This window comes from Zonotrichia leucophrys, chromosome Z (assembly GCF_028769735.1).
Source record: "Zonotrichia leucophrys gambelii isolate GWCS_2022_RI chromosome Z, RI_Zleu_2.0, whole genome shotgun sequence".
NCBI lineage: Eukaryota > Metazoa > Chordata > Aves > Passeriformes > Passerellidae > Zonotrichia > Zonotrichia leucophrys.
Window position 1 is genome coordinate 62,934,018 of NC_088200.1, and position 26,603 is coordinate 62,960,620.

Below are 26,603 nucleotides of genomic sequence, written 5' to 3' on the forward strand. Positions count from 1 at the left end.
TGCATATCTTGCTTCCAGATCCTTCTTATTTTTGGAAAATATCTGTTGCATTTACTGTGGCTTTTCCTCAGACATCTTGTTTTATCCTTCACATATATGGTTTTATATTTCTCTGCCACTGCAAAAAATTTGCAAATGAAGTAAACTCTGGATAGAGACCTGATCTCTACCCAGAAAAAAATCCTACAATGCCTCTATCTGTATTTCAGAAGACTGAGTTCCACCAAAACTGAAGGTATTTTTTCTTCTGCTCCTCAGCAAAGAAGGAGTAGCACTCTCATGAGTCTTTTCATACTGTGGCATTGATTTTTGCAAAATATTACAGTTTTTTTTTTTTGGTCATAACAATTCTCCATCATTTATTGCTCTTGTAAATTTATCTCCAAAATCCCTTCTCAAATTTGTGGCTTGGTACCCCACCATTTGCATAGTATAAGGCAGATCAAGAGATGTGAAAAGAACATGCTGGAGTCTGTTTCATTATTCAACATTTTCACGGAACCTCCTGACCACACACAGAACAGTCATGAGTAGTCTCTATACCACGAGATCCGAGTATGCAGAGTGTGCACACAGCTTTGAAACTGAAGATTTCAGTGGAGATGCCAGATTGTCATGCTCTCAGGATGCACATCCAGGGCAGAGGCTTTGATACCAGGGGAGACAGGCAACTGCATGCCATTACTTCAGCTGTGTTACAAACTGGCCCTGTGAATCTTCAGCTCTGCAGCATCTGGTAGGATAGCAGAGCTGCCACTGCCATGCTTTTTGAGAATACCTTCAGGAGTAGACAGCATGGGCAGTATCAGGTACACTATTCATCTTTGGCAAAAATCTGAGATTTTGTACTGGCGGTCCATTCCTGTTTTGTGAAAGGCTCTGGAAACACCTGGCCTATCTCTCATCTTGTTTCATCTCACTGGACATCGGTGTCTCATGTGGTCACTGGTGAAACAAATATGTGTGTTGTTCTCATTCTCTCACAACAAATTTAAGATCAGAAGTTTAGTGAGGTTTGAAAAATTCCCCAGAGTGGATACACCAGAAAAAATTAAGCAGGACTCATGATTTTCAGCCTCTACTGGCATGGTCCTTTTGTTCCCAGTACACCTTAAAAGATGTCCAACACCTTGAATTTCTGTGCCTTTCAAGAGCCATTGAAAAATTAACAAAATAGCATCTTTTCCCACCTTTTCATGTATCCACAAAGAGAGTTGAGAGCCAAACCAACCAGCAAAAGTGTGGAATTTCAGAATCTTTCCACAAAGATCCAATGATGTGCAGAAGTACTTACCAAAAAACTCCTTGAACATGAGCCATGGCTTAAGACACATAATTACTTTACTGAGTGCCGAGTGAATAAAATATGCCAAGAGGCTGCTGCTCTCATGCCATTGCTTCTTGACTCCCATTCCCAGACTCCAGTGGGGTCACAGATGCATGAAGCGGACTGCTGGAATAACACAAAATAAGAGGCAAGTTCTCCCCAAAAAAACTTGCCTTTAAGGCCTAATCCCTAAGTTAAATCCACGTGGATAGAGCTTTTATCCTATTTCCAACCAGGACTTCTGCAGTAGGCAACAGGAGGCAGGGATACAACCTGGAGATTATTCTATAGCACCTCATGTCATTGCCAGGCAAAAGGGTTTGGGCATCTGTTCCCAGGAGAAGGGGTCCCTGCCAGGTTGGCATACTGTGGTGCAGGGAGTGGTTTGGTATCACTGAGAGGTTTCCCTGTGAATTGTTTGCCTCTTTCTTGCACCCGCTGTAATTGGCATTGTTGCCATTGTGGTTCATTTTCCTACCTCATTGCTGTTTCCAGTAAATTGTTCTTATCTCAACCTGTAAGCTTTACCTTTTGTGCCTCCTGTTCTTAATTCCAGCCACCTGTAGAGAGATGGAGAAGGGGAGGGATAACAAGCCAGCAGCTCGAGGTTTGGAGAGTCTCAGTGAGTGTTTACTTGGCGAATACCATTGCTAAAGCATGACAGCCTTCTGTGCTCCTGGGATGCACTTGGAGCGCTGCCCCACAGTCTGCCAGGTGGAACAGGACCTAAGCCACGATCCCACTGGGCCAAAAGGAAAAAGCAGAAGAGAAGGAAGAAGCAGAAGAGAAATAACTGGAAATGGAGCAATATACTTTCTCTCTGTGCACTATACATGGGCTTCAGGCTTTTCCTTGTCTCACAAAACTGGGGACTTCTCACCAAACTAGAAGCCCCAAGTTTCATTCAATCTCTGTTGCTGAGCTTTTTGCAGGCAATCTGGCCCATACTCCCAGACCATTTGTGTTCTGTTTGTGCCTCATGTGATTTGGATCAGGGCAAAAATTATCATTTGTATCAGCTCTCTCATTTCCTCATTTGCTACAGTCTCACACCTATCCACTGTGGCTCATCTTTTCCTTTCTATCCCCTGGTGGTAAACTGCTGTTCAAAACATTGTGCTAAGCCTTCAGCTCTTTTACCATGGTCAGTTTGAAAATCAATAAACCAGCCAAAAAACACCCAAACACCAACAGCTTCCTGTTTATCAACACTATATTACTACTAAAAAATCCCTGACCTCTTAAAAAAAAAACTATTTAAATTTTTAGGAAGACATTCTATTTTCCAAGGGCCTGTCTTCCAAGAGTGTCAGTTGGTTCCTTCAGACAAGGATGGCTCCCAGTTTGCAGCGGCAAATTTCTGTTTTGGCAAATGCCAGCATAGCCTTCAGAGGTTTGATTTGGTGCCTACAGGTGTGGCCTGGCTGCAGGAGCTCCAAGGCAGATTAGGACCAAGCCCTCCTCCACAGGCAGAGGCATCTTGCTGGTAGGTCCCTGGACCTCGCTGCCAAGAGAAGGTTGAGAGCAGCATGTGTCCTTGCAGGACACCCTGGGCATGGCTGAGTGTCATGGTTTGAGCCTGGCACAGAGCCAGTGCCCCCATGAAAATGCCTCACCCTGGTGTCTGCTGTGAGATGTGACCAGGAATAAGCAAAACAGGCTCTAACTTAAACATAAAGACCACTTTATTACTTAAACTACAGGAAAATAGGGAGGGACTATAAGGAAAAAAAAAAAAGAATTGAAAACCTTACAAAAAAACCATTTTCCTCCTCCCCCACCACCTGACTTTCCCAATCCAATACATTCTCCCAAAACAACAAGACAACCCTTTCTTGCATGATTGGGACCTTACAAAAATGCTAATCCTCCTTGAAGCTGAATAAGAAGGGAGATGAGAGATGAGATGACTTGGCCCGGAGATTGTGGAGATGATTGGATGGGGAGAGATGATTTGGAGTGGCCTTTTGGCTGGACTTCAACAAGATCACAGCAATGTCTCCACCCACCAATAAGAAAGAGACACAAGCTTTCCTAGGCGCCATAGGTTTTTGGAGGATGCATATTCCCGAATACAGTCAGATCGTGAGCCCTCTCTACCTGGTCACCCGTAAGAAGAACACTTTCCACTGGGGCCCAGAGCAGCAACAAGCCTTTGCACAGATCAAGCAGGAGATTGCTCATGCAGTAGCCCTTGGCCCAGTCAGGACAGGACCAGAGGTGAAGAATGTGCTCTACTCTGCAGCCGGGAACCATGGCTTGTCCTGGAGCCTTTGGCAGAAGGTGCCTGAGGAGACTCGGGGTCGACCACTGGGATTTTGGAGTCGAAGCTACAGAGGGTCTGAAGCCAACTATACTCCAACAGAGAAAGAAATCCTGGCTGCCTATGAAGGAGTCCAGGCTGCTTCGGAGGTAATAGGCACTGAAGCACAACTCCTCCTGGCACCCCGACTACCCGTGCTGGGGTGGATGTTCAAAGGCAAGGTTCCTTCCACTCACCATGCCACCAGTGCTACATGGAGCAAGTGGATTGCTCTCATCACTCAGCGCGCCCATATAGGTAAACTGAATCGCCCTGGGATTTTGGAGGTCATTACAAATTGGCCCGAAGGTGAAAACTTTGGTCTCTCTGATGAAGGGGAACAAGAAGAGACACGAGCTGAAGAAGCTCCACCATACAACCAACTGCCAGCAGAAGATACACAATACGCTCTCTTTACTGATGGGTCGTGCCGCATTGTGGGAATGAACCGGAAGTGGAAAGCAGCTGTATGGAGCCCCACACGGCAGGTGGCAGAGGCCACTGAAGGAGAAGGTGGATCAAGCCAACTTGCTGAACTCAAAGCTGTTCAACTGGCCCTGGACATTGCTGAGAGAGAGAAGTGGCCAAAGCTCTACCTTTATACTGATTCATGGATGGTAGCCAATGCTCTGTGGGGATGGCTGGAGAGATGGAAAAAGGCTAACTGGCAACGTAGAGGAAAGCCAATTTGGGCTGCTGAAGAGTGGAAAGACATTGCTACCAGGGTAGGGAAGCTGCCTGTGAAGGTCCGCCATGTAGATGCCCATGTACCCAAGAGTAGAGCTAATGAGGAGCACCAAAACAATGATCAGGTAGACCAAGCCGCAAAGATAGGGGTGTCCAAAATAGACCTAGATTGGGAACATAAAGGAGAGTTATTCTTAGCTCGGTGGGCCCATGATGCCTCAGGCCACCAGGGCAGAGATGCCACCTATAAGTGGGCACGAGACCGAGGGGTGGATCTAACCATGGACAGTATTTCTCAGGTTATCCATGACTGTGAGACGTGTGCCGCCATCAAGCAGGCCAAGCGACTGAAGCCCCTCTGGTACGGTGGGCGGTGGTCCAAGTACAAGTATGGGGAGGCCTGGCAGATTGATTACATCACACTGCCCCAGACACGCCAGGGCAAGCGCTACGTGCTGACCATGGTGGAGGCCACCACTGGATGGCTGGAAACCTACCCTGTGCCTCATGCTACAGCCCAGAACACCATCCTGGGCCTGGAAAAGCAAGTTCTGTGGAGACATGGCACCCCTGAGAGGATCGAGTCAGACAATGGGACTCATTTCAAGAACAGCCTCATCAACACCTGGGCTAGGGAACATGGCATTGAGTGGGTGTACCATATCCCCTACCATGCACCAGCTGCAGGCAAAGTGGAGAGGTACAATGGACTGTTAAAAACCACATTGAAAGCATTAGGTGGGGGATCTTTCAAGAACTGGGATCAGCATCTGGCAAAGGCCACCTGGTTAGTTAACACCCGAGGCTCTACTAACCGAGTCGGCCCTGCCCAATCTGAGCCTTTGCAGAGAGTAGATGGAGACAAAGTCCCAGTGGTACATGTCAGAGGTTTGTTAGGGAAGACTGTGTGGATCAATTCTGCCTCGAGTACAGACAAACCCATTCGTGGGGTTGTCTTTGCTCAGGGACCAGGTTGCACGTGGTGGATAATGCAAAAAGATGGAAGAACACGATGTGTACCTCAGGGAGACCTGATTGTTGGATAAAACCTGTATAAATATCACTGTTTCCTGAATGTTATTACCATTGTCTGTGTATAGTTGTATAATGGATGTATCATGTATGTACTTGTAGAGTTAGAATTTATATTAGTTTTAGTAGTAAGCAGACGATATGGGGATAAGGGGTGGAATGTCCTGGGTTGACTATATGATGCTTTTATCCCCAATCGTCTCATTCTGTTTATGTTGAATAATAATAAGTTTTGTACCTTTAAGAGTGTTACAGAGAGTGAAGGGGGAGAGAGAAGAAGCGCGCAGTTTGTTTTTCAGACACTGCACTCCTCCACATTCCTGCTCCTGACTGTGTTGTCTGCGGACAGACAGCGGGACAGAGAGCTTTTTTTTTTTTTGCTTTTTAGTTAGTGTTAGCTAGCTGAGGCAAAGAAGTTCCCTGGACTGTTTTTTCCCTTTTTCTTTGGACCTCTTGGAACTGCTCTGGACTGAACACCCAGGAGAGCACCGGCAGCTGCAGCTGTGGCCCACCGGGCCGGCCCTGGCCTGCGACAATTCCAGCACTGAGAGACTGATCAGAGACTGAGTGAGCTGCTGCTTGAACCCGGGGTTTTTCTCAGTTTGTCATCTCTTTTAGAGTGGCAAGGGGTCTCATTGTTTTGATACTGTTTTGGTCTTATTGTTTAATAAACAGGGGGTTTTTTTCCACCTTTCTCCTAGGAGGTATTTTTCTTTCCTCCCGGACCAGTTGGGGGGGAGGGGCCGATTGGATCTGCTTTTCCCACCGGAGCTCCTTTGGGGGGATTCTTCCCCAAATTTGCTCTAAACCTGGACAAATACATGAATTGGCTGGACTTTTCTCGTAGCTATGGACTCAGTTGTTCCTGTGACACAGACTGCATTTAGGGGGAGGCAGTGCCTCAAAACCAGGAAGGTTCTTTGTGAGGACCCCCCGGCCCCAGGGGGTTGGAAAAATATGGGGGGGACAGAGGTCCCAAAAGCAGAGACTGTGCCTTTTTGGAGTGAGACAAGGCATCCTTGAAAGACAACCCTAAAAGCAGCTCTGGCCATGCGCAGTGGTGAGAGCACTGGGCATGGAAGGACGATGTTACAAGCGGCAGAAGGACTTTTTTTTCTTCCGGGCGGTGCCGAAGTAACAGAGAAGCACACGAGGTTTCAGTGTGTTTCCAGGAGAAGCCTATGGAACGAGAAGGACTCCTTTCCTCTTCATGAACTGATGTTTGAGTATACTAAAGTGTCGTGCCGGGCTGGGCAGTTGTTTTGGGAGAATGTATTGGATTGGGAAAGTCAGGTGGTGGGGGAGGAGGAAAATGGTTTTTTTGTAAGGTTTTCAATTCTTTTTTTTTTTTCCTTATAGTCCCTCCCTATTTTCCTGTAGTTTAAGTAATAAAGTGGTCTTTATGTTTAAGTTAGAGCCTGTTTTGCTTATTCCTGGTCACATCTCACAGCAGACACCAGGGTGAGGCATTTTCATGGGGGCACTGGCTCTGTGCCAGGCTCAAACCATGACACTGAGTCTTCTCATTAGGAAGCAGGACACTGAGTGAGGCGGGACACTGAGGTGACATTTAGCTCTCTCCTGTTGGCACTGGCTTGAATGGGGCCAGGACTGTGTGAACTGGGACTCTGGGTCGTGATCAAGTTGATGTATTCAGGCTTGGTTTCCAACAACATGTGAGATTATGGGGAGAAGTTATATAGTCTCTCTAAAAAATAAAAAAAAGGTATACTTACTTTCGGATTAAAAAATACAGCCTCAAGGGACATGTTTTGAGCAGTACTGGATTTTGTAGCCATCCTGCAGTGCACGCTTTTATTTTGTTTGCAAGACAGGGAGAGGAAAACTGCTTTCCTTGTGGTCAAAAATTATTTTGCTGGGCAACTACCAGACTGGATTAGTCAGGCATGCTGAAGGCCATCTGATCTATTCTGATCAGAGCTGTCTTGCTAATAGTTCTGTAACTGACAGCCTTGTAAATATTTATGAGCTACTTCCCTGCCCTGAAATGCAACGGCTGTTGTTTCTAGGAGTCCATAGATGCTGTGTGTGGCCTGAGACTGCATGAGTTGACAGGCATTGCCACAAGTTTGAGAGCACACACAAAGACACTCGAAATGTGCAGGCAAAGAGAACTGTGGTCCAGAAACAAAAGCTGTAAACCTTTTCCGTTCCCCTCCTGGAAGCAATATCAGCTAGCCAAGAGTCAGTTTGATCTCCCTCACAGGGCATGCAAGGAGAACTGAACTGAAGGAACTATTAAATGACCTTCAGCCAGCTCTTCCTCATGACTTTTGCTTTTCACGGAATTCTGATTTGGAAGGGACTCACAAGGATCATCAAGTCCAAGTCCAAGTCCTAGCCCAGCACCTGCACCCAAGACTCACACAATGTACCCAAGTGCATTGTCCAAATGCCACTGTGACCACATCCCTGGGGAGCCTGTTCCAGTGCCCAACCACCCTCTGGGGAGAGAATTTTTTCTTAATATCCAACCTCAAGCCTCACAGATGCTCCCTCAGATCCTGTCACTGTCACCACAGAGAAGAGATCAGTCGCTGCCCCTCCTCTTCCCCCAACAAAGGGAGTTGTAACTGCAGTGAGGTCTCCCCTCAGTCTCCTCCACGCTGAATAGACCAAGTGACCTCAGCTGCTCCTCACATGGCTTCACCTCCAGACCCTTCATCACCTTTGTTGCCCTCCTTTGGACACTCTCTAACAGCTTTAAATGTGTTTTTTATATTGTGGCACCCAGAACTGCCCCCAGCACTGGAGGTGAGGCTGCCCCAGAGCAGAACAGAGCAGAGCAGGACAATCCCCTCCCTTGCCTGGCTGTGATGCTGTGCCTGATGCCCCCCAGGACATGGGGGCACTCCTGGCTGCCAGGGCACTGCTGGCTCATGTTCAACTTGCCATTGACCAGGACACCCAGGTCCCTTTCTGGAACACTCTCCAACCTCTCATTTCCTGTCCTGTCTGTACATCCAGGGTTGTCCCATCACAGATGCAGAATGTGGCACTGTCCCCTGTTGAACTTCATACAGTTGGTGATTGCCCAGCCCTCTAATTTCTCAAGATTTCTCTGCATGGCCTCCCTGCCTTGAAGGAAGTCAACAGATTTTCTGATTTCATTCTCCTCCCAAAAAAATATTCTCTGCTGTTTTCTCCATTGTGGCAGCATATTCTGTGGGTGTGATTTAAGTGTGCATCATATTTTGGTAGTCCAGCATCCCCTAAAATATAGACACATACCTTCTACAAAGTATCTGAACACCACAAACCTGTTGTCACTTTCTCAGCCCTTTACTCTCTACACCTGTATAGCTTGCTTTTGTGTGACCCTCCTCCACACCATAGCACAAGCCACACAACTCAGGAGCAGTTATAGCTCCTCTTGGTTTTTTGTTTTTTGGTTTTTTTTTTTTTTTGAGAGAGAAACTTACTTCTTCTTGAAATTTCTTAATTCTGTTTAGATAGAAAATTGCAGGTGATTTTTATTTGGGCTCTTTTTTCCCATCCATGAGTTTCTAACTTTCTGTGTTTCCATTTGATGAAGATGCAACCTGTAGCTTTTTAGGCAGCCAAGAACTACTCACTATTCATGTCTCAGCCTCTACAAACCTCAAAGCCACTGAGTGCAATGCTTATCCTTATCTTGTCCTCTATTTGCTCTTTTATTGAAAGGGAGGAGAGTAAAGCAGCCTGACTTGAAGAGTCATGTGAGTTACTGCCCTGTTTTCTCAGGATCAGAAAGGAGGATGGAGGGAAGGTCTCCACTCACGGCCAGGACTGTGTGAATTTTGGGCAATCACTGTGAGAGCTGATCCCTCCAGCTCTTCTCGTTCTTCTGCACAACTAACATTGAAACCGAGACAGCACAAAGGTCCAGGACTACTGTTAGTGATGATGGAGCCTGTGTGATCCAAACCATTTCCAACTCTGCAGCAGTATTAATTTTTTCCATTAATGCTTTGTGCCCCAGAACAGCTGCAGAAGTTTGTCACTGTTTTGTCAAAGAAAGTCAGGGAACAGCCATTAAAGTGTTATATGTAAGAATGAAAGAAAGGAATTAATATCTTCACCCTCTGCCTCAGTTTCCCAAATACTGTTTTAGCAGTTTCAGTTTAACTGATTTATAAAGTATCTTTCTTGAAGAAGTTATCTTCTGTGCTGGAAAAAGGAGCCTATGAAAGGGCTTTCTAAGGGCCTGGGTTTTGAAACATAAATTCTCAAATAAAGATTTAGGTACATCTGTCTTCTTGAACCCTCAGGAATGCCAATATCAGGGGAAAACAGCCATTGCAGCACTCCTTATTGCTTTTGGAATGTTCAGATTTGTGCTTAACTTAACTGCAAGTTGGCCATGAATTGTAGCTCCTAAGTGAGGTCCATGGGAATTGTTCAACTGTCTTCAATGAAAGCTGGATCAGACCCTATTAAGCCAAACGTAACAGTTGTAATTATACATAACATATTTTTGTCTGTACTTTACCCAAAGCAGGGTGAAGAACATGGCTGAGCCTGTTTCAGAGAACTATCCTGTTTGGCAGTAAGTTTTTGGTTCCTAGTCAGATGTTTACAGGCAAGTCTCTGTCAAATATTGAACTTCTGTCCTCAGAAAGGGATAAACTGCACACACCCTTAGGGCAAGCTTGCTTAAGTATTCTCACCTATTGACTTCACAGCAGCTCTCAGTAGCTCATAAAAAAATACACAACAGGGATTAATTACTATCTTGGTCTCAGTCCATTCACAATAGGAGCAGAGAACCTCTCCTTGCTCACCAACAGGCAGACTATCTCATTTTGTGTGAGCCTCAAATAATGAGCTGGATGTGGTGGGTCTCACAAAATTTTCATTATGCTGCTGTTGGTGTACATTTGATGCCTTTGTTTGGACAGAATTAGGAAAATTATTTCTGGACAAAAGCATGTTTCAGTGAACACTGCTGAGCAACTCACCATGACTCTAAGGCCACCCATTTGTTTGTTCAGCAATGTAGGTAAAACCAAGAGTAAAGTAAGAGGGACTCAATGACCTTAGAGGTCTTTTCCAGCCTCGATGATTCTGTGATCTCAATGGCCACAGCACCTATTGTCTCTGGGCCTCCCATGGGGCTGGCACCATACCTCTGGCTGCCCTTGGACTGGCCTTCAGTTAGGTCCTGGGGCTGATGGTTTGCCTAATTGGAGCCACAAGTTACAGCATTCCCCTTCCCACCATGCAGGTTTAGGTAACAGCTTTGGAATCTAGCCAGGTGTTTTATGTCTCTTTGTTTTTCCCTCTTGCTCTCACTCTGCTGCATTGATCAAGACTGTGTTGTAAGCGTTAGGAGACAGGGGACTTCCAGTGCCCGCCTGTCATTTTGACTTGGGAGACTCACAGCACGAAGTTGAACTTCTGTAGGTGGAAATCTTCCACATTTTGGCCTTACTGAAACATGCATTTAATTTTAAAAAAAGATAAATCTTATAGGATGGGCAGGAAGGGCACTTCCCAGAGCTTGCTGTAACCTATTAATTCAGATAGGCGGGGACTACCAGAAGGCTCTTCTTTACGAAAGAACCTCTGAAGCAAGGGGAAAGAGGAAAGAGGGAGAGAGAAAATTTTTCTTGCCTGTCTGCCACCAAAATTGTACATCTGGAAGATGTGCCTAAGGCAGCATCAGGCTATTTGGAGTCTTGACTTACCAGAAATTTCTATATCTCAGGAATTTGCTAAACTGTTTGGATCCAATCATAAATTTGTCACCAGAAGATTTCTAATTGTGTGAGAAACTGCCAGAGGAGGTCAAGTACAGGTCATTCTTATACAATTCTAGCATGAATTTGCATCAACTCAAAAAACTGTGTTATGTCCATATTTACAGCAGCCTAGGTGTTATAAATCTTTGTCTTGCATAACTGTTGATATTGCAAAAACTTTGCTGTCAACAGCAAGGCTGGCATTTTCAAGCATGTTCTGAGCAAGGCAATTTCTCCTCATGGGAAGTTCAAGGGCCAGCAAGCTGCACTAACAACGCAGGGGAGAGTGAAGGATGAGTCTCATACTTCTGCCCCACTTTTCCTGCCCCAGGAAGTGGAGCAGATCAGGAAATTATCCCTACTGTATCCCACCATGTCTGTTACTTGGTAACAGCATCAACACACTTGCTGCTGCTTGGCTAGGACAAATTGTGTTCCTCAGAAGGACAGAAAAGCCATCCAAAAAGTAGTCACACCCATCCTGGGTTGCCTTGTGGATGTTGCCCTGCAGTATCACAGTGTCTCTGCAACACAAATTCCCACCACGGTGTGTCCCACAAGTCTTTCTCCTTCCTACCACCCAGCCAAGCATTGAGATTGAAACAAACAACAAGAAGTTTCTGAAAATGCAGAGAGGTCCATGCCAGCCCTGGGTTCACATCCTTGCTGGGGCAGCAAGCACTGGGATTGTCAGGTTTTTTGGCTGTGGGTGGAGCTGCCTGCTGATTCAGGGAGCCATCTGCAGATGAATCACGGGTTTCTTTGTAAAAAGACTACCCCAGGAGACACAAGGCAGCCAGCTGCTTAGGTCAATGGTTTCAGGGTTTGGAAGTGAAAGAACTGCATTTGGCTGCAATCATTTATAGCTGAGCACTGAGGGCTGCCAGTGACTAGATGGAAAAAGTACTTGCTAAGAAGTACTGCTGCTGATAGTGTGGTGGCGTTTTACAAGTTATGGCACAGGGGCACAGATGGACTTCAGAATCCAGTGGAGTGTGCATCCACCTGTCAGCACAGATTTCCCTATGGCTTGCTCAGAGACGAGGGCTCCAAACACAGGTTTTTGTGATTTTAACTTGGAAAAAAGTCTGTGTGCAATCCCATCTGCCACAGTGGGATCACAGGGTTAGAGTTGCCAGCTGAAGTGTAGGTATTGTGTGCAGCTGTAGGGGCATCAGTCCCTAGAAACTTCCTCTGCAGACGGGCTTGGCTTCTTATTCTGTATCATGTAGTCTATTTTTCCTTATGCCTTTCAGTTATTTCCCTTCAGTGTTTAATACTGTTGCATCTCTGTCCGCTAGAAACCTGGCCAAAAGCCATTGACACAGTCAGTGGGTAGCAATACTTTGGGTTGCACCAGGAGTTTGTTCTAATTCTTGTAGCCCAGCAGGTGCACACAGGGCAATTGCTCATTGAAGGATGCTCAGGTTTTGGTTCAGAAGGTGTTATAAGCATTGCCCAAGAGAAACAAAAATACAATGCAAGAAAATAGAAAGTTAACATTTTTTCAACTACCTATATGCCAATGCCAATGCCAGACCAACCAATAATCCTTTGGGTAAGGAGAAACATGTGATCTGAGCCCGGATTTTACAACCCAGGCCCTTCTGCAAAGGAATCTTAGAATAGGAGCAGTAAACCAGGTATCAGAAGGACACATATTTAGTATCATGACTCCAGCTGTTGCCAGCAGATGGTTTAAGAAAAGCACCAGTTCAGATTGTACTAACATCCATAAAGTAGGTTTTTTGCTCTTTGTTTCTCCAAAATGCTCTAAAAAACAGCACTGTAAAGCATTGAAAACATCAAACATAATGCAATTAACAGGCCTCTCCCATATGATTTTTTGTAATCTATTTTGTTTTCTTTTCCCTTATACCTGTTCATACTTTGGTATCTGTAACCTCATGTGTGCATTACTGGGCCCTGTGTATGACTTTTTGCCTCCTTGTTTCAAAGTTCATTGGAAGCCCCTTCATATCAGTGTTGGCTGAAGCAGTGGATATTATCAGCCCCACTAACCTCTGAGTGGAGTTAGAATTGACAGTGAAGGCAAAGAGGATCTCAGAGTTCCAAAAGAATGAACTGTGCATATTTTTTATTGTAGACAGAGATACTTTTACTTCATGTGTAAGAATTTAATTTAACATTTTGTCTCAAGTTAGTTTTAAAAACTTCTTGCTAACAGATAATCCTTTGTATGGATTGGCATAAAAGGGCAAATGTGTAGTAGTAGCAGCTACTTGACTGCATGGTATCTGTCCAAGAAAAATATTTGTGCAAGTCTTGCTGAGTCAGGGTATGTTTCCAAATAGGCAGAGTGTCCCTCTCATTGACAGGATTTATCTCACACAAGCTAAATCAAATACTCTTCTGTCCTGTAGGCTCAGGGCAATAGTGCATATTGTTAGCAAAAGAGACAGCAATCCTTTTCAACACAGTGTATAAGTATCCTAGCGTTGTGTCCATATGAGGTGTGGTACACAGTAAAACAGATTAGCCAAAAATTTATTGTTTTGTCTAGATAGGTGACACCTGGTGCCCAGACAGTCACAGTTTTTCCCATCTGAGATTACTGAGAGGAGAGATCATTAAAATGCTTTGCTGTTGACTTGAAGATCTCACATGTAAGACACACCAATACCAAGTTGTCTTGTCCATTCCCCTGCCAGTCCTCAGCTGTTGGAGTGCAACATGCTACTGGCACTGAGCTATAAATCAGAGCAGTTTCTCTCGAAATGTAGCTGCTCAGCAGCCTAGCGGCATGCAGACACTCCTGGCAAACTTCAGCAGGGCCACTAATGACACCCAAACCTGGTGGCTTTTCATTGCTGGAAGTTTTGATCTGGACATTTTGTACAGTCCTCTCCAGGAGCTCTTTCCAAACAAAATGCAGCCTCCCAGCCCCAAAAAGACCTGCACCTATATTGCAGGCCAGGTACCTGTCTGAGGTAGGGACGGTGCTGCTCTGTGCAGGGGCCACAAAGCCACAGCTCCACCACTGTAAGAGGTGTGGAAACATTCTCATTTACTGGTGTGGCCCTGCTCCACAAAAGGCACCTGTCTGGACCCTGTGATCAGATGAAAGTGGTGCATTGCTGGGAGGAAAGGAAAGAGAACAGGGCTGTCCTGCTGCTTTCCTTGCGAAGGGCATGAGGTGTGGAGAGTTCAGGGTCTTGGAGCATGAGCATCAGGAGATCTCATCGTGTTCCAGAGCAGAAGAAAAAAATAACAAAAGCACTGCAAATAAATCTCAGCCAAATCTGAGTTAATCTGGCATGGGTCTGACTGTGCCTGGTATTGTATCCCTCAGGAAAATGGTGTGCTCCTCAGCTGAAGAATGCCCTGCTCCTTGCTGCACTTCCCACGTAGTGGTCTCACATCATCCCATCTGCAGCCAGACACGGGAAGTTCCCCTTCTTCACAATAGCCAAAGCCCTCCTGTTCTTCAAAATCACTGCTTTGAAGTTAGCACTGCTTTAAACAAGAAGTCAAATTTAGCACAGCAAGATCTCAACATCCAGTGGGTGAATAACCTCCATTCATTCATCTGGCACTCCTCATTTCTGCACAGATCCCCTCTTCCATTAAGTTTTTTGTTTACATAAAAGTTAGCTAGCCTATATAAACTCCAAAAGTGTAACATCTCTTTTATATAAAAGCCATGGGGGAGGGCAGATAAACATACAAGTGCTCCAACATGTTCACTCATGCCCAGTAGAAATGTATGGTGTGGTTATCTCACAGTCAGAGTAAGCACACTGGCCTATTACTGGCAAAAGATTTAAAGCATCCCAGCAGACAGAAGAAAAATATTTCTTCAATAAATATATTAAATTAATTAATTGATTGTTTTTTGGTCCAAATTTATTATAAAATCTGTCTATCAGTTGCTGATGAAACTCTTATTTATTTAATACTAAATTTGTGGGATATAATATGATGCTGTGTTAGCATATGAATATGTCAGTGGTGTAAAGTATGATCTTTGCTAAGGGCTACCACTCCAGCACTGAAGAAAATTGCTAGTTCTGGTTTTAAGGGCAGCTTCAAACCCCTCATGCGTTCCCCTTTTGCGCGGGGGCGAGAACGGCCCTGGAATCCGGCTATCTGGTGAGGGGCGAAGGCCAGGGCCCCTGCGCATCAGAAAACAGCTCCCCTCGGCGGCTTTGGCCTCGGGCTGAGCTGGGTGATAGCTCGGAGCAGCGCGGTGAGAGACGAATTAGGAGGCGACCACTTGCTGGGGGTAAACTGTCGGTTTATTACAGAAGAACCAACAAAGGAGGGGAAACACCCAGCAAATGGCCCCGAACAAGGGGCAGGAGAGGGTTTTAAGGGAAAAGGGGGGAAGAAGGCAGGGAAACCCGGCTATCCAATAGAAATACATATTTGGAGGTACGAAACATAACTGATACACTAAAGTAACCAGCTGTTATAAATCATAGGAGGGGCTCCGGGGCTACAGCCAACCATACCTCCCAGAGAAAGGAAAATTCTCGAAACCTGGGAGGAGAAAAAGAGTGATTGACTGACCCCAAGGAGGAAACAACTTTCACTTTATAAGAGAAACCAAGGGAGGAGCAGTTTCATTTCCATAGCAACATAACTGGCAGGGTAGCAGCAGGAAGTAATACAGAAAATGGGGGGAGCAAACTAACGAACTTAAGAACACACCACAGCACCCTTTCTACAGTTACAACTGGCCACTGTACCACTAAGTACGGACGAGGGCTCCAGGGAATGCTCTTGGCTGTGCACAGCAGCACTGTATAAAGAGGTGAGTTTCTAAAGATTTGTCATTGAATTAGTACAAAATTTTTCTCCCAAGGTTGAGAAACTTGTAAAACACCCATGACACTATTATGATAGGCTCTGAGGTTTTGGTGGAATAGGTAAATGGACAGGGTTGGTTTCTTTCTTTTTTCCATCTTGTTAATAATAAAATTATCCTAGTCCTACATTTGAACACCACTGAAATCCTCTGGATTCTTTATGAAATATGAAAAGTTGTTTCATGTTACTTCACAGTTCCACACCAGCAGCAGAGGGGCAGTAACTCCCACATCACTGCAATGACAGAAACTTAGCAAAGCCCTCTTAGGACTTTCCTTTGAGGAAGTGAGATGTCATTACATTTAGCTGAAGATGCAAAGTTTTTTAATTAATGGAAAGACACAATAAGGAATTTGCATAGAGGATTGAGTGAAACCTTGTTTGCCCTCCCCAGAAAGCAAGCTTCCTCACCCTCTTCCATAAACACCTACACAAAGACAAGGATATGCATTTACAAAATCACATATGAAAGTCAAGAAAAAATAAATTATCTACTACATGCTTCTGCTTTTCCCAGCCACGTGTTACTCTCATTGTTTCATGCAGAGTGGCTGAATTACGGAAAATACTCAGGGTGACTCAAGGCACTGGGGACATCTCATTGTGCTGTCTGGTTCAGGTGAAGGGGGTCGGAAGGAGGGAAGCCTGGCAGAGATTGTACTGCTGAAGACAACAGGTTCTGTCATAGGGTCAACTTTTTAGCCAGGCTAGAAGAATGTTTCTCTACAGATTTAAAAGTCTATGCATTTGGTGGTGGGAAATGAGTGCACCACTTCTTCTTGTGCCTTGAAAAACTTGGCACATCAGCCCTTTAATATGGTTCAACCTGACTGAGAGAATGAAAAAATAATTCCTTTCCTAATTCATTAATGACTTTCTCGCAAAGACAATATTACAAAAAAACACTGTTTTCCCTAAGGTTTCTAGCAAGAAGATTTGCAGAAAACTCTTTAGATTGTATTGGGAGAATGGCAGGGGGAAAAGAGAGAAATAAAGAATGTACTTCCAGTTTGCCTGATTAATTGTAGTCAGAAAGTTTTGTTTGATTTCCCATTCCTGATTGTTAAAGATTTGCAATTAATTTTAAATAGTTAAAATTCCCATACATTTGCTGAGTGAGTTCATCTTCAAGGATCATATGCAGAAAAAACAAATTTTAGCCTTTTAGATAAACCCATCAGCATGAAATTTTGCTCAGCTGTGTTCTACAAACAGCAAACTCAATACCCTTTTGATTTTCTATCACATTTTAATTCTACACATCTAGGTGTGTGACCAGAATCCATGCACAAATACCAGCAGATATTTGGAGGGAGAGAGATGTCATTGCCATCTCTATGAGGCATCTTACACTTTGGGATAGTCATAAAGGGACTCCAATCTACATTGCTGTAAAAACATTCTCTTTTCCCTTGTCCAGCCCTTAGTGTGTTCTCATAATATAAAGTTTCTTAATGTATTCCTACAGCACCCATCAAATTTAACCCACCAAAACCACATGCCTTTGAGCACACATAATAAGGTAACTTATTACTGCAACTACCTGCAGTATAACAACTGTGATTTTAAAGCTGTAACAAAGATATTTTAGTAAAATGAAACACCATCCATTTTCAAAAGAAAAAGAAAAAAAAACAAAAGCAAAAGCAAAAATCTCCAACACCATGCTGGAGAAGGAAGAGAACAGAGAGAACAGAATTAGTATTATCCTTTTCAATGTCTCTTTATTTTATAAAATATTGCACGCAAGAGTTACACAGGTTGAGATAATGAGAAATGTACATCTCTGCTAGGGACGTCTTTCAAAGCCATCATTCATGAAGATATAACAAACAATCACAGAATAATAACTAGTATATTCCCCTGGGTAAACGAGATGAGACAGTTACGTTTAGCCCACACAGTGTTTGAGAGGATCTGAACTAAATTTGATCGTGTTGTAAACAGTGTCCAATCATTTATGGAATTTAAGCTTATAAAAGTGCATTTTAAATGCAACTGTCAAATAAGGGCACAGGAACATAAAAGGATGTCTGTGTTGTTCAGTTGGTCAGGTTTCACAATATGTCACCAAGGATAAAGATGTATATGCGCTGCCAGCGCTCAAGGCAGCACACTTGCAAAGGGAATGCGTACATCAAATGTGCTGCAAATCCTTTTCTTGGGGGTCTCATCCAGTGCCCCAGATTGCTGGCTCCCTCTGCTCTCAGTGGGAATGGGAGCCAAAGCACCAAAAAGGTTAATCTTAAACTCATATGTTAGTATGGTCCCTGCACAAGGGTGACATGCAAATTCATGAAGCATTCCATATTTTTTGGGCCAGTGTGGACAGAACTAAATGTAGAAAAGTTTTCTACCTTGCAGCACACAAATTTTCTAAAATGAAGACAAAAATGTTCACTTTTGATTCATCCTCTCTCTCCACATGAATTATAAATCCAAACTAGAAAAGCAAAATATTTTTGCTTCCAAGCAACTTTTTTGAGTGACAAATTTTTCTTGCTCTTCTGCTTTATCATAATCCCTTTGTTTACGCCCATTCAAAAAAATTGTGTTACATGACAATTGCACAGAAAGTCTAGAAGAATCTGGCATAGCACACTGTGTAACATAGAATGAAGACAGCAGAATCTTAAACATAAGGAGGAGAAAAAAATCTGTGAAAGGAGGCGTGTCATGAAAGCAGTGAACCTCCAGCTCCTAGCAAGCTGAAAAGCACACAGCAGAAGGAAACAATAAAATCCAGCTAAGGCAGCTGAAGTCCTGCTACAATTTAATCCTCCAAGTACAACACCATCTAGGTGCTAAGTCCCCCTGCTGGATCAGTCCACAAAAGCGATTACCATCCCTGCAGAACATGCTGCTGAGAGCTTCTCTGAGTCTGTCTTCAAATGATCTTTTTCCTCCTGCAAGAAAGGAAGCTTTTCCCATCCTGACCTGCAGACACTGACTACCTGACCCCTCAGTACATGCTTATAGTGCAAAGGCTGGAATGCTGGATGAGGAAAACCAAATTTTCCACTATTATCCTAAATAGGGGGCCACTGAGACAAGCATTTGGGCTAGGAAAATGAGATAAAAAGGGCTACACTTCCAATTTTATGGGAGTCTTTCTTTCACAAAGAAAGTGAGTGAAAGTTCCTAGAGTGTGACATTACAGGCAGCTAACAAGAAGAACACTGATTTTGAAATAATTTTCCTGGGGGAATGGGAGAATGAAAAACTGAAGGCATCACTGGGATCCTAGAAGGCAGAAAGGCAGCGTGTCCTCCACTGTAAATGGGTGTGTTTGTTTACATTTAGCACATGGTGCAGACTTTGCACCTGTTACTGTGGGCTTTGCTTAGCATAAGAATCATTCCAGCTTCAGAGGAGGTGCTGGGTACCTGGACCCTCACCACTACCCACACACACCTTCTGACCCTGCCCTCTCTAAACAGGGTGACAAAATGCCTGATGCGTTGAGCACTGCCAGGATCTTGAATGTGCCCCCTCCCTTACAGAGATGATGCAAGTCCCTGGCTCCGTATTTGGTGATGTATTTGGTGATGCTGATGCTGTATCAGCTCCATCCTTCCAGGCCTGCCTCCTCACTTCTGCCTTCTCAAAACAGGGAAGATAGACAGGGAGCTGATACAACCCAACAAATTCAACAGTGCGCACTGCAAGGTGGTCATAATGTGGTGAAAAGAGCTATATAAGGAACGCCAGTACAATTTTTTATTGAAGTTGAGGGCACTGGGATTTTCAAAGGTATTTGTCTTTAGCACTAAACCTCAGTAAATGTTGTGTGATAGCAGCATGATGCTAGGACTGCTAAATGAGTGAAACAGCACTGGCCATTTTGTGCTTACTGTGCAGACACTACTTTAGCACTTCAACATTTTGCAGCCCAGACCTCTTTTCTTGCCATTGTCCTTCGTAATTGCAAGCTCTTTGCTCCAATTAAAGGCAACACCAGTGGTCTGAAAACATTAAATCATGCTGTTGTGGCCACAATTGGAACAAATGACGTTATATGAGAAAAAACCAACAAAATCAACAAAATAAAAACCCAAACAAACAGGAGAGCAGCAGAGGAAAGTATGATCTTTCCAGTTCTTTATGATTCATAGACCTTTCCAAGACCTTACCTTTCAGAAAACATAGATAGCTACACTCTGCTGCTGCTCTCTTGGTAGGCTAAACCAGTGTGTCCACGTTACAGAAGCCTCACTAAAACACTCACTCATTTGCACTCCTGCTCTATAGTCATAATGCACATCCCTGCCTCAGGCTACATTTTGCATCAGCAGTGGGGCTCTGGGACAACTGCTCCTCACTCCACAAGGAGCTAAAAGGTTACACCCATCACCAAAGGAATAAAATTTACTCTGGCACTGAAGTATCCATCACAATTTGGAGAAACATTTGGTGTTTGGAGATGGGCTGCAGGTTGTTACTGAGGCAGTCTCATCTTTGCTCTGCAGATGGACAGTTTGCAATTCTTCTTGCAAACCTTCTCTACCTTCTCCTAACTGACAGGTTGTCTCTGAAGGACGCTGGTGGCAGACATCCACCTTTCTTACTTCTCTGTCTCTAAATTGCAACACAAGGAAAGGTGGCCAGCAAATATTGTAATTGGACTTAGGAGAGTCTGTCATGAAAGGAAACCGGAAACAGGAGGCAAAGATTGCAAAAGAAATGGAAACAAGCAATTAATACAACCTGCCATGCCTCTTCAGGAGGGGATTCATTTCTTTCTGCTTTTGGCATGTTGAGGACCAGGCAGTGGCAAATAAATACACCTTGGATGCCTACAAGGTGCAGCACCAGGCCTTTGGGATGAATTTCTCCCACAGCATCAAATGGCATTGTAGCTTCAGGGGAAGGTAAGTAAGATGTACTGCAATGCTTAAGGAAAGGTTTTAGATGAGCCTTTAGCAAACATCAAGTGAACATAACTCTGGATTTCCCACACTGGAAAATGGAAAGTGTCATGCTCGTCAGGAATTTGCCTGTCTCTGTAACAGAATATGCAGGTGGCTGCCCAATGGTCCAGCAGGCTCCAGTTTTGACTCTGTCAGTATTATTGTAATGAGAGAGAGTGAAAGTTAAAAGGAAGATGAAAGTGGCCTATGGCTTCAGAAACATCCTTTTTCTGCAAAAAGACTGAGTATGCAAATACAAAATAGTAAACAGTACATGAAAATAACATAATAAACGGTATCCCCAAAAGAAGATTGAACTCTGCAACCTTTTTTTTTTTTAAAATAATACTAGAAAATGTAAAAGAAACAGGATAAAAAGGTAAAAGCCAAGAGTGTAAATGCAGAAGGGCATGGCGGGATCTCCCAGGAAGGGAAGAAACAGTGCTTAGGAAGAAACATTAGTTTGCCTTCCCTAGTCTACTTTTTGCTCCTGGAAATGCTAAATATAAGTACTGAGTTAGTATGACCAGCACTCTCACCAACCTGAGGAGTCCTGTCTTGGTGGCTAAAGGTCAGCCCTGTTGTTTGGGAGGTACAGTCCCACTCAAAGAGGTGCAAAAAGGGGTACAGTCTGTGTTTCATTTTTGGCTGTGGAACAAGCTCTTTCCTCCTCCCTGAGTGAGACACTGTGTGAAGGCACCATCACTCAGGAGCTCTTGGGCTGGTCCAAGTCAGTCTAAATAGGTGGACACAGGAGACAGGAGGGAACTGTATCCCTCAGACAGACATGTTGGCCACGGCCCTCTCATACATGCGCTCCAAGATGCGGTGGATGCTGGCAAAGCCTGGCCGGTCGGCAGGCAACTTGCTCCAGCAGAGGCGCATCAGGTTGTAGAGCTCCAGAGGACAATTGTCGGGGCAGGAGAGGACATTCCCATCCCTCACGTAGTAGATGACCTCTTCATGAGCCATCCCATAGTAAGGCTGCATGCCGTAGGAGAATATCTCCCACAGCACCACCCCATAGGCCCACACATCAGACTCCGTGGTGTAGCGGTTGTAGAAAATGGACTCAGGGGGCATCCAGCGGATGGGGATGGCATCGTTCTCGTTTGCTTTGTAATAGTCAGCAGAATACATGTTCCTTGAGAGACCGAAATCTGCAATTTTCACCACCATGTTCTCCCCCACCAGGCAGTTTCTGGTGGCCAAATCCCGGTGGACGAACTTGCGCTCGGAGAGGTAGGCCATGCCAGCAGCAACCTGCTTGGCAATGCAGAGCTGGCTGGTGCAGCAGAGCGCCAGGGGGTTCGGGAGGCGCAGCCGCGTATCCAGGCTGCCCTGCGCCAGGCTGCACAGGTTGCGAGGCGAGCGGTCACGCAGGTACTCGTTCAGGTCCCCATAGGCCATGTACTCGAACAGCAGGCACATCGGCTTCCCAACCGCGCACACGCCTGCCAGGGCACACACCACACGGGTCATTTGAGCAGCAAAGAGAGTTTTGCTGTGCAAAAGCCGCAAAACACAAAAAGGAGGCTTTCTACAATGCAGAGATAGAGCCATGCAAATACCACCCACTTCGCACGCATCCATCATGCGTGCTGCCTCTTTTCAAGCTCCTGCATCAGGGATCTGATGATGAGCTCCATGGGTGATGCTTACAAATCATGCACATGCCTGCATGCAAAATTTTTCTCAACATCCTGGTTAGAACACAGAGTTTTGGAGCTACGTTTAATGAAGAACTTAGGCAATCCCGCTTAAGTTAGTATTAACTAAAGTATTGAATTGCCTCTTCCCAGGTGCAACTGCAAGGACTTTCAGGAAGTAACCTTTAAAGTTCTGATCAAGTTACTTTTTAATTCTTATATTTCTTATGATTGTTGTGTTGTTAAACAACAATATTGTTGTAGGGGTGACACATATGCAGGAAGACTTCAAAAGTATTCACAAGGGGCATGTTCAAGGGCTCAGTGGAACTCTTGAATTGCAAGGAAACTCCTGCCCTTACGGATTTATTTTTTTTTTAACAACTCATGCAAAAAAAAGTTGGTTGAGGAATTACTTTTGGCATGACAGATATTCAAAAATGAAAGAAAGACAACAGAAAGGAGATATTTGCCATGTCTGTTAGATGTAGAATGCAGTCCTACACGCTTGGCACTTTCTCAGCTTTATTGGTGGGCCAGCATTAACCACACTTCCACGAGCCTTACTGATCATACAGTGATACAGTAATATTTGTGCACTCACCATTAAAATGCTAACCAGCAAAAGCCAACATTTAAAATGTATGTGTTTTGCTTTCTTAGGATCATCATTTAGCAATTGATGATGTAACTTATTGTGAAATCTGAAATTCTGACTGATGTCCTAATATTTGAATCTTTGAGGAAAAACAAATGGCTGCTCCCACTCTGATGACATCAGGATCTGACAAGTGTACGTGAGAGATTTATCATTTAAGCTGTTTTCAACAATGTGGCTATTTCTCCACAGCCCCATGAGCTGGTACTAGTTTGTGCCTGTACCTTTGTCCTTTTCTGGCCTAAAATGTGTTAACAATAAACACAAAGTTTAGTCCAGTTTAGTGCTCTTTCTGCCTTTCATTTCTGTAGCCAAAGTATCTGTATCAACCCAGCTTCCCCAAAAATGTGGTTTATCCATTTCAAAATGTTCTGGAGCTTCCTACTGAAATAAATTAAGATCTCAAATGTCCCTGTTCACGAGAATCAGATCTGCATACAGCAAATTAGAGTAGTACTGCCAGATAAAAGTGGCCAGCAGCATCTACTTCAGAAAAAAAATTTACAATCTTCCAAAAGAATATTTTTTGTCAGCAGCTTTCTTCTCAGAAAGTGTCTTATTAGTCAAGCTTCAGCATCAAGACTTTCTAAAAAATCCAACAAAGAAGGATGTCCTTTCAGATGAGAATGGAAGGAAAGGAAGAGGCTGTTTTTGTGGCTGGCTTTTTGTTAATTTAATTTTGTTTTTTTAATGCTATTAAGTGTTCGGACATCACAATAGTAAGTGGGACATATAAAACTAACAAGACTTGTAATATTTATTTTCAGTACCCACAAAATAAATCACAGTTCCAGGAAGTTCACGTCTTGCCTGTAAGACATCTGGGTCAAGGTTATTAGACTGGAAGCAGAGTTAGGCAACAAGATGGCCAGCAGTTTACCCAGTGCAGCATGAGGAGGTTTTGATGTGATGCACCCTCTTGTTAAGGCAACAGGATGCCTCACTGAGATACCTAAAAGCTTGACGATGTTAGGATTGTCAAACTCTGCCATGAGAGCTGCTTCCCTCTGAAAGTCAGCCTGCATGTCTGCAGATGCTTCCTCCTTCAGCATTTTCACTGCTACCATGGTGAAAGGTTCATATGGCAGCAGCCCTGGGGCCCTGCAAGGAGAGGCAAGAGAGGAAACCATCAGTGATGAATACATGCACACTAAATATAGGCTCTGTTTCTGATGCAGAAGGAGAGGCTGACCAAAGAAAAAAAAAAAAAAAAAAAAGGGAGAAGGCCCCAGAACCAACAGAAGGAACCTTAAAGCCCAGTTTCATCAGTTTCATCTCTTGGAACTGTAATATGCATTGCAGAGGCATTTAATTTGGTTCAGGTAGGACTAAATTCAATATAGCTTTTTTTGATCACTGATCTTGCTGCTTACAGAGTCATTACCGTGTCTGCTAAAGACATAAATAAGGAACAGGTTGGTAAGAAACAGCTGCTCTCTAGGCTGGAGATCACATCATAAACTTAATGGAGGACAGATGAACTCTTCGGCCCAAACAATTCACTTTTGGGGTATAACAGTGGAGTTAAAAATAAACCTATTTTTTATTAAATTGATGAAAGAGCCTCCTTTCCCATACCTGGCACAGCCATGACTTTGGTATATCTGGCTAATATTAGAGTGAAAGTAACAATCACAGGAAGTGTATTCCCTTGGTTTTGTAAGGAAAATAGCCTTTTGATACTGTTCTCTCTCTGTGTGTGTGTGTGTGTGGCATGTGTATGCACCTTTAAGAAGTTATAAAACCATTTGCTCATTTCAGCTGGATTTAATGTGGTGTACCTGAGGTTTAGAAAACAGTTTATATTGCTTCAAGATTTGTGGAAACATGTGACAGGACAGAAGGGACAAAGCAAGCCTGTGCCTTATCTGAAGAACAAGTTAATGGGTAAATACACGTTTTGATACTTGTGAATCTTCAGCTAAAGTTTATAGACACAAATCCTTGGGAAACAGAATCCTGACTTTGAGCAACAGATTTGTTTTCCTATCCATAGGATTCCCTGCACCCTCAACAAGTTTAATTATTTGGGCTTGCCAAAGATTTAGGGGTAGCTGTTGCTGGAGAAGAGTAACTTTCCACTTTCAAACATGCACTAAACCTCAGATGTACATTTTGTTTCCTGCACAAATTCTTGCCAGGAGCCTTGCAGCTAACACACATTCCTTACAGGTAGCCAGCCAGAGCCCATGGGGAGTGGTGCCCATTTATGTGTCACGTTGCTGCACCAGCCTGACTGCCCTCCCGTTGCTTGAATGCCAGGTTATTTTATTGCTCAGTAGCACTAGAGGGGACTCCAATTTCCAAAGCAAACTTCCAGCTTCCTTGTCTTCTACTTCAGACGCATGGCAGTTGCAACAGTTGTACTTGGATGCTTTAAATGTCAAATGTCACTGGATGGCAGGGTGTCCATCAAGAAAGGAATCAGAGGTGGCTGGATCACAGCTGAGACACTCAGCAAGGAGGTGTGGCATGCCAGAGCGGAGGATCAGGCCCCACACTTGTCTGCTACGCCTCCATTATGGCACAATGTCTTCCTTCTTTTTCCCCGTGCTGGCAGTAGTTCCCTGTCTAGTAGGAGGGGAGGAGTACGAGCACCTGCTGTCAATTCTCAGCACTAGAGCCAGCAACAGCAGCCTGAACAAAGCAATAGGGGATTTAAAAGTAAAAATAGGAGGGCTTTATATCTTCCAAATAGTCTCAGAGATTGCCACTCATCTCTGACTAGCAGACCCAGAACAGTGCCAAAGCAGGGATGGGCAGGCTCAGTCCTGACTGCTTTAGAGACAGAAACTCACTCCAGGCTGATGTACACCCAACCACCCAATTTCACTAAATTCTGTAATGTAAACTAACCTAAATGTAGCCAAGTGAGGTTAAGCTACACAATGCCTTTTAAGTAGCCCTCAGGCAAAAGCCAGAAATTTCACCTTTGGTAGCTCATGGTGATGCAGTACCGTTCTGAGCAGGCCTGGGAAACTCACACTGCTCTGGCACAGAGGCAAGAACTGTCTGAAGTCCTGTCAGACAGCTATCAAATGTGACCTCTTTCATGCCCTAAAGACTGTCTTTGCACAAATGATAGGGGCACATCTGCACGGTAGCAGCAGGAAGCAGCTGCCTCTGAACCTGGAGAATTCAGCTGGAGGGCCAGAAGGCAGAGTGTTTTTCAAAAATTAGGCTAATTCTCTCCTAGAACAGGGAAGCATCAAAAGAAATTACTTTAGGTAATCTCTCTTGCAATTAAGGAGGAGAAATTTACACTGCTCATGCATAGGGTGGACAGCAACAGTCCTTTGCCTGCTTCACTACCAATGGATTTGTGCACTGGAGTCATAAATTGGCATTTCAGTGCATGCTTAAAGAACTAACCAGCGGTGCAGCTAGGAATTTCACTCTGAGCCTATCTAGAGAATGTCTGACAGAAGTTCCCAGTCAGGTTTTCCTTCCTAAGCAATGTT

At 44.3% G+C, this 26,603-nt stretch overlaps 1 protein-coding gene across 5 annotated transcripts in view; it reads right to left on the minus strand.

Annotated features, from left to right (window-relative positions):
• Positions 1–21,404: 21,404 nt before the first annotated feature.
• MUSK (muscle associated receptor tyrosine kinase) overlaps positions 21,405–26,603 on the minus strand; it is a 55,427-nt gene continuing 50,228 nt past the window's right edge. For all 5 annotated transcript variants that reach the window (XM_064735899.1, XM_064735903.1, XM_064735901.1 and 2 more), the window contains 2 exons: positions 24,095–24,243; positions 21,405–22,289 (listed from right to left, as the gene is read on the minus strand). In XM_064735899.1, coding sequence (XP_064591969.1) covers positions 21,613–22,289; positions 24,095–24,243 — 826 coding nt within the window. In that variant the 3' untranslated portion in view covers positions 21,405–21,612. The remainder of the gene's footprint in view (positions 22,290–24,094; positions 24,244–26,603) is intronic.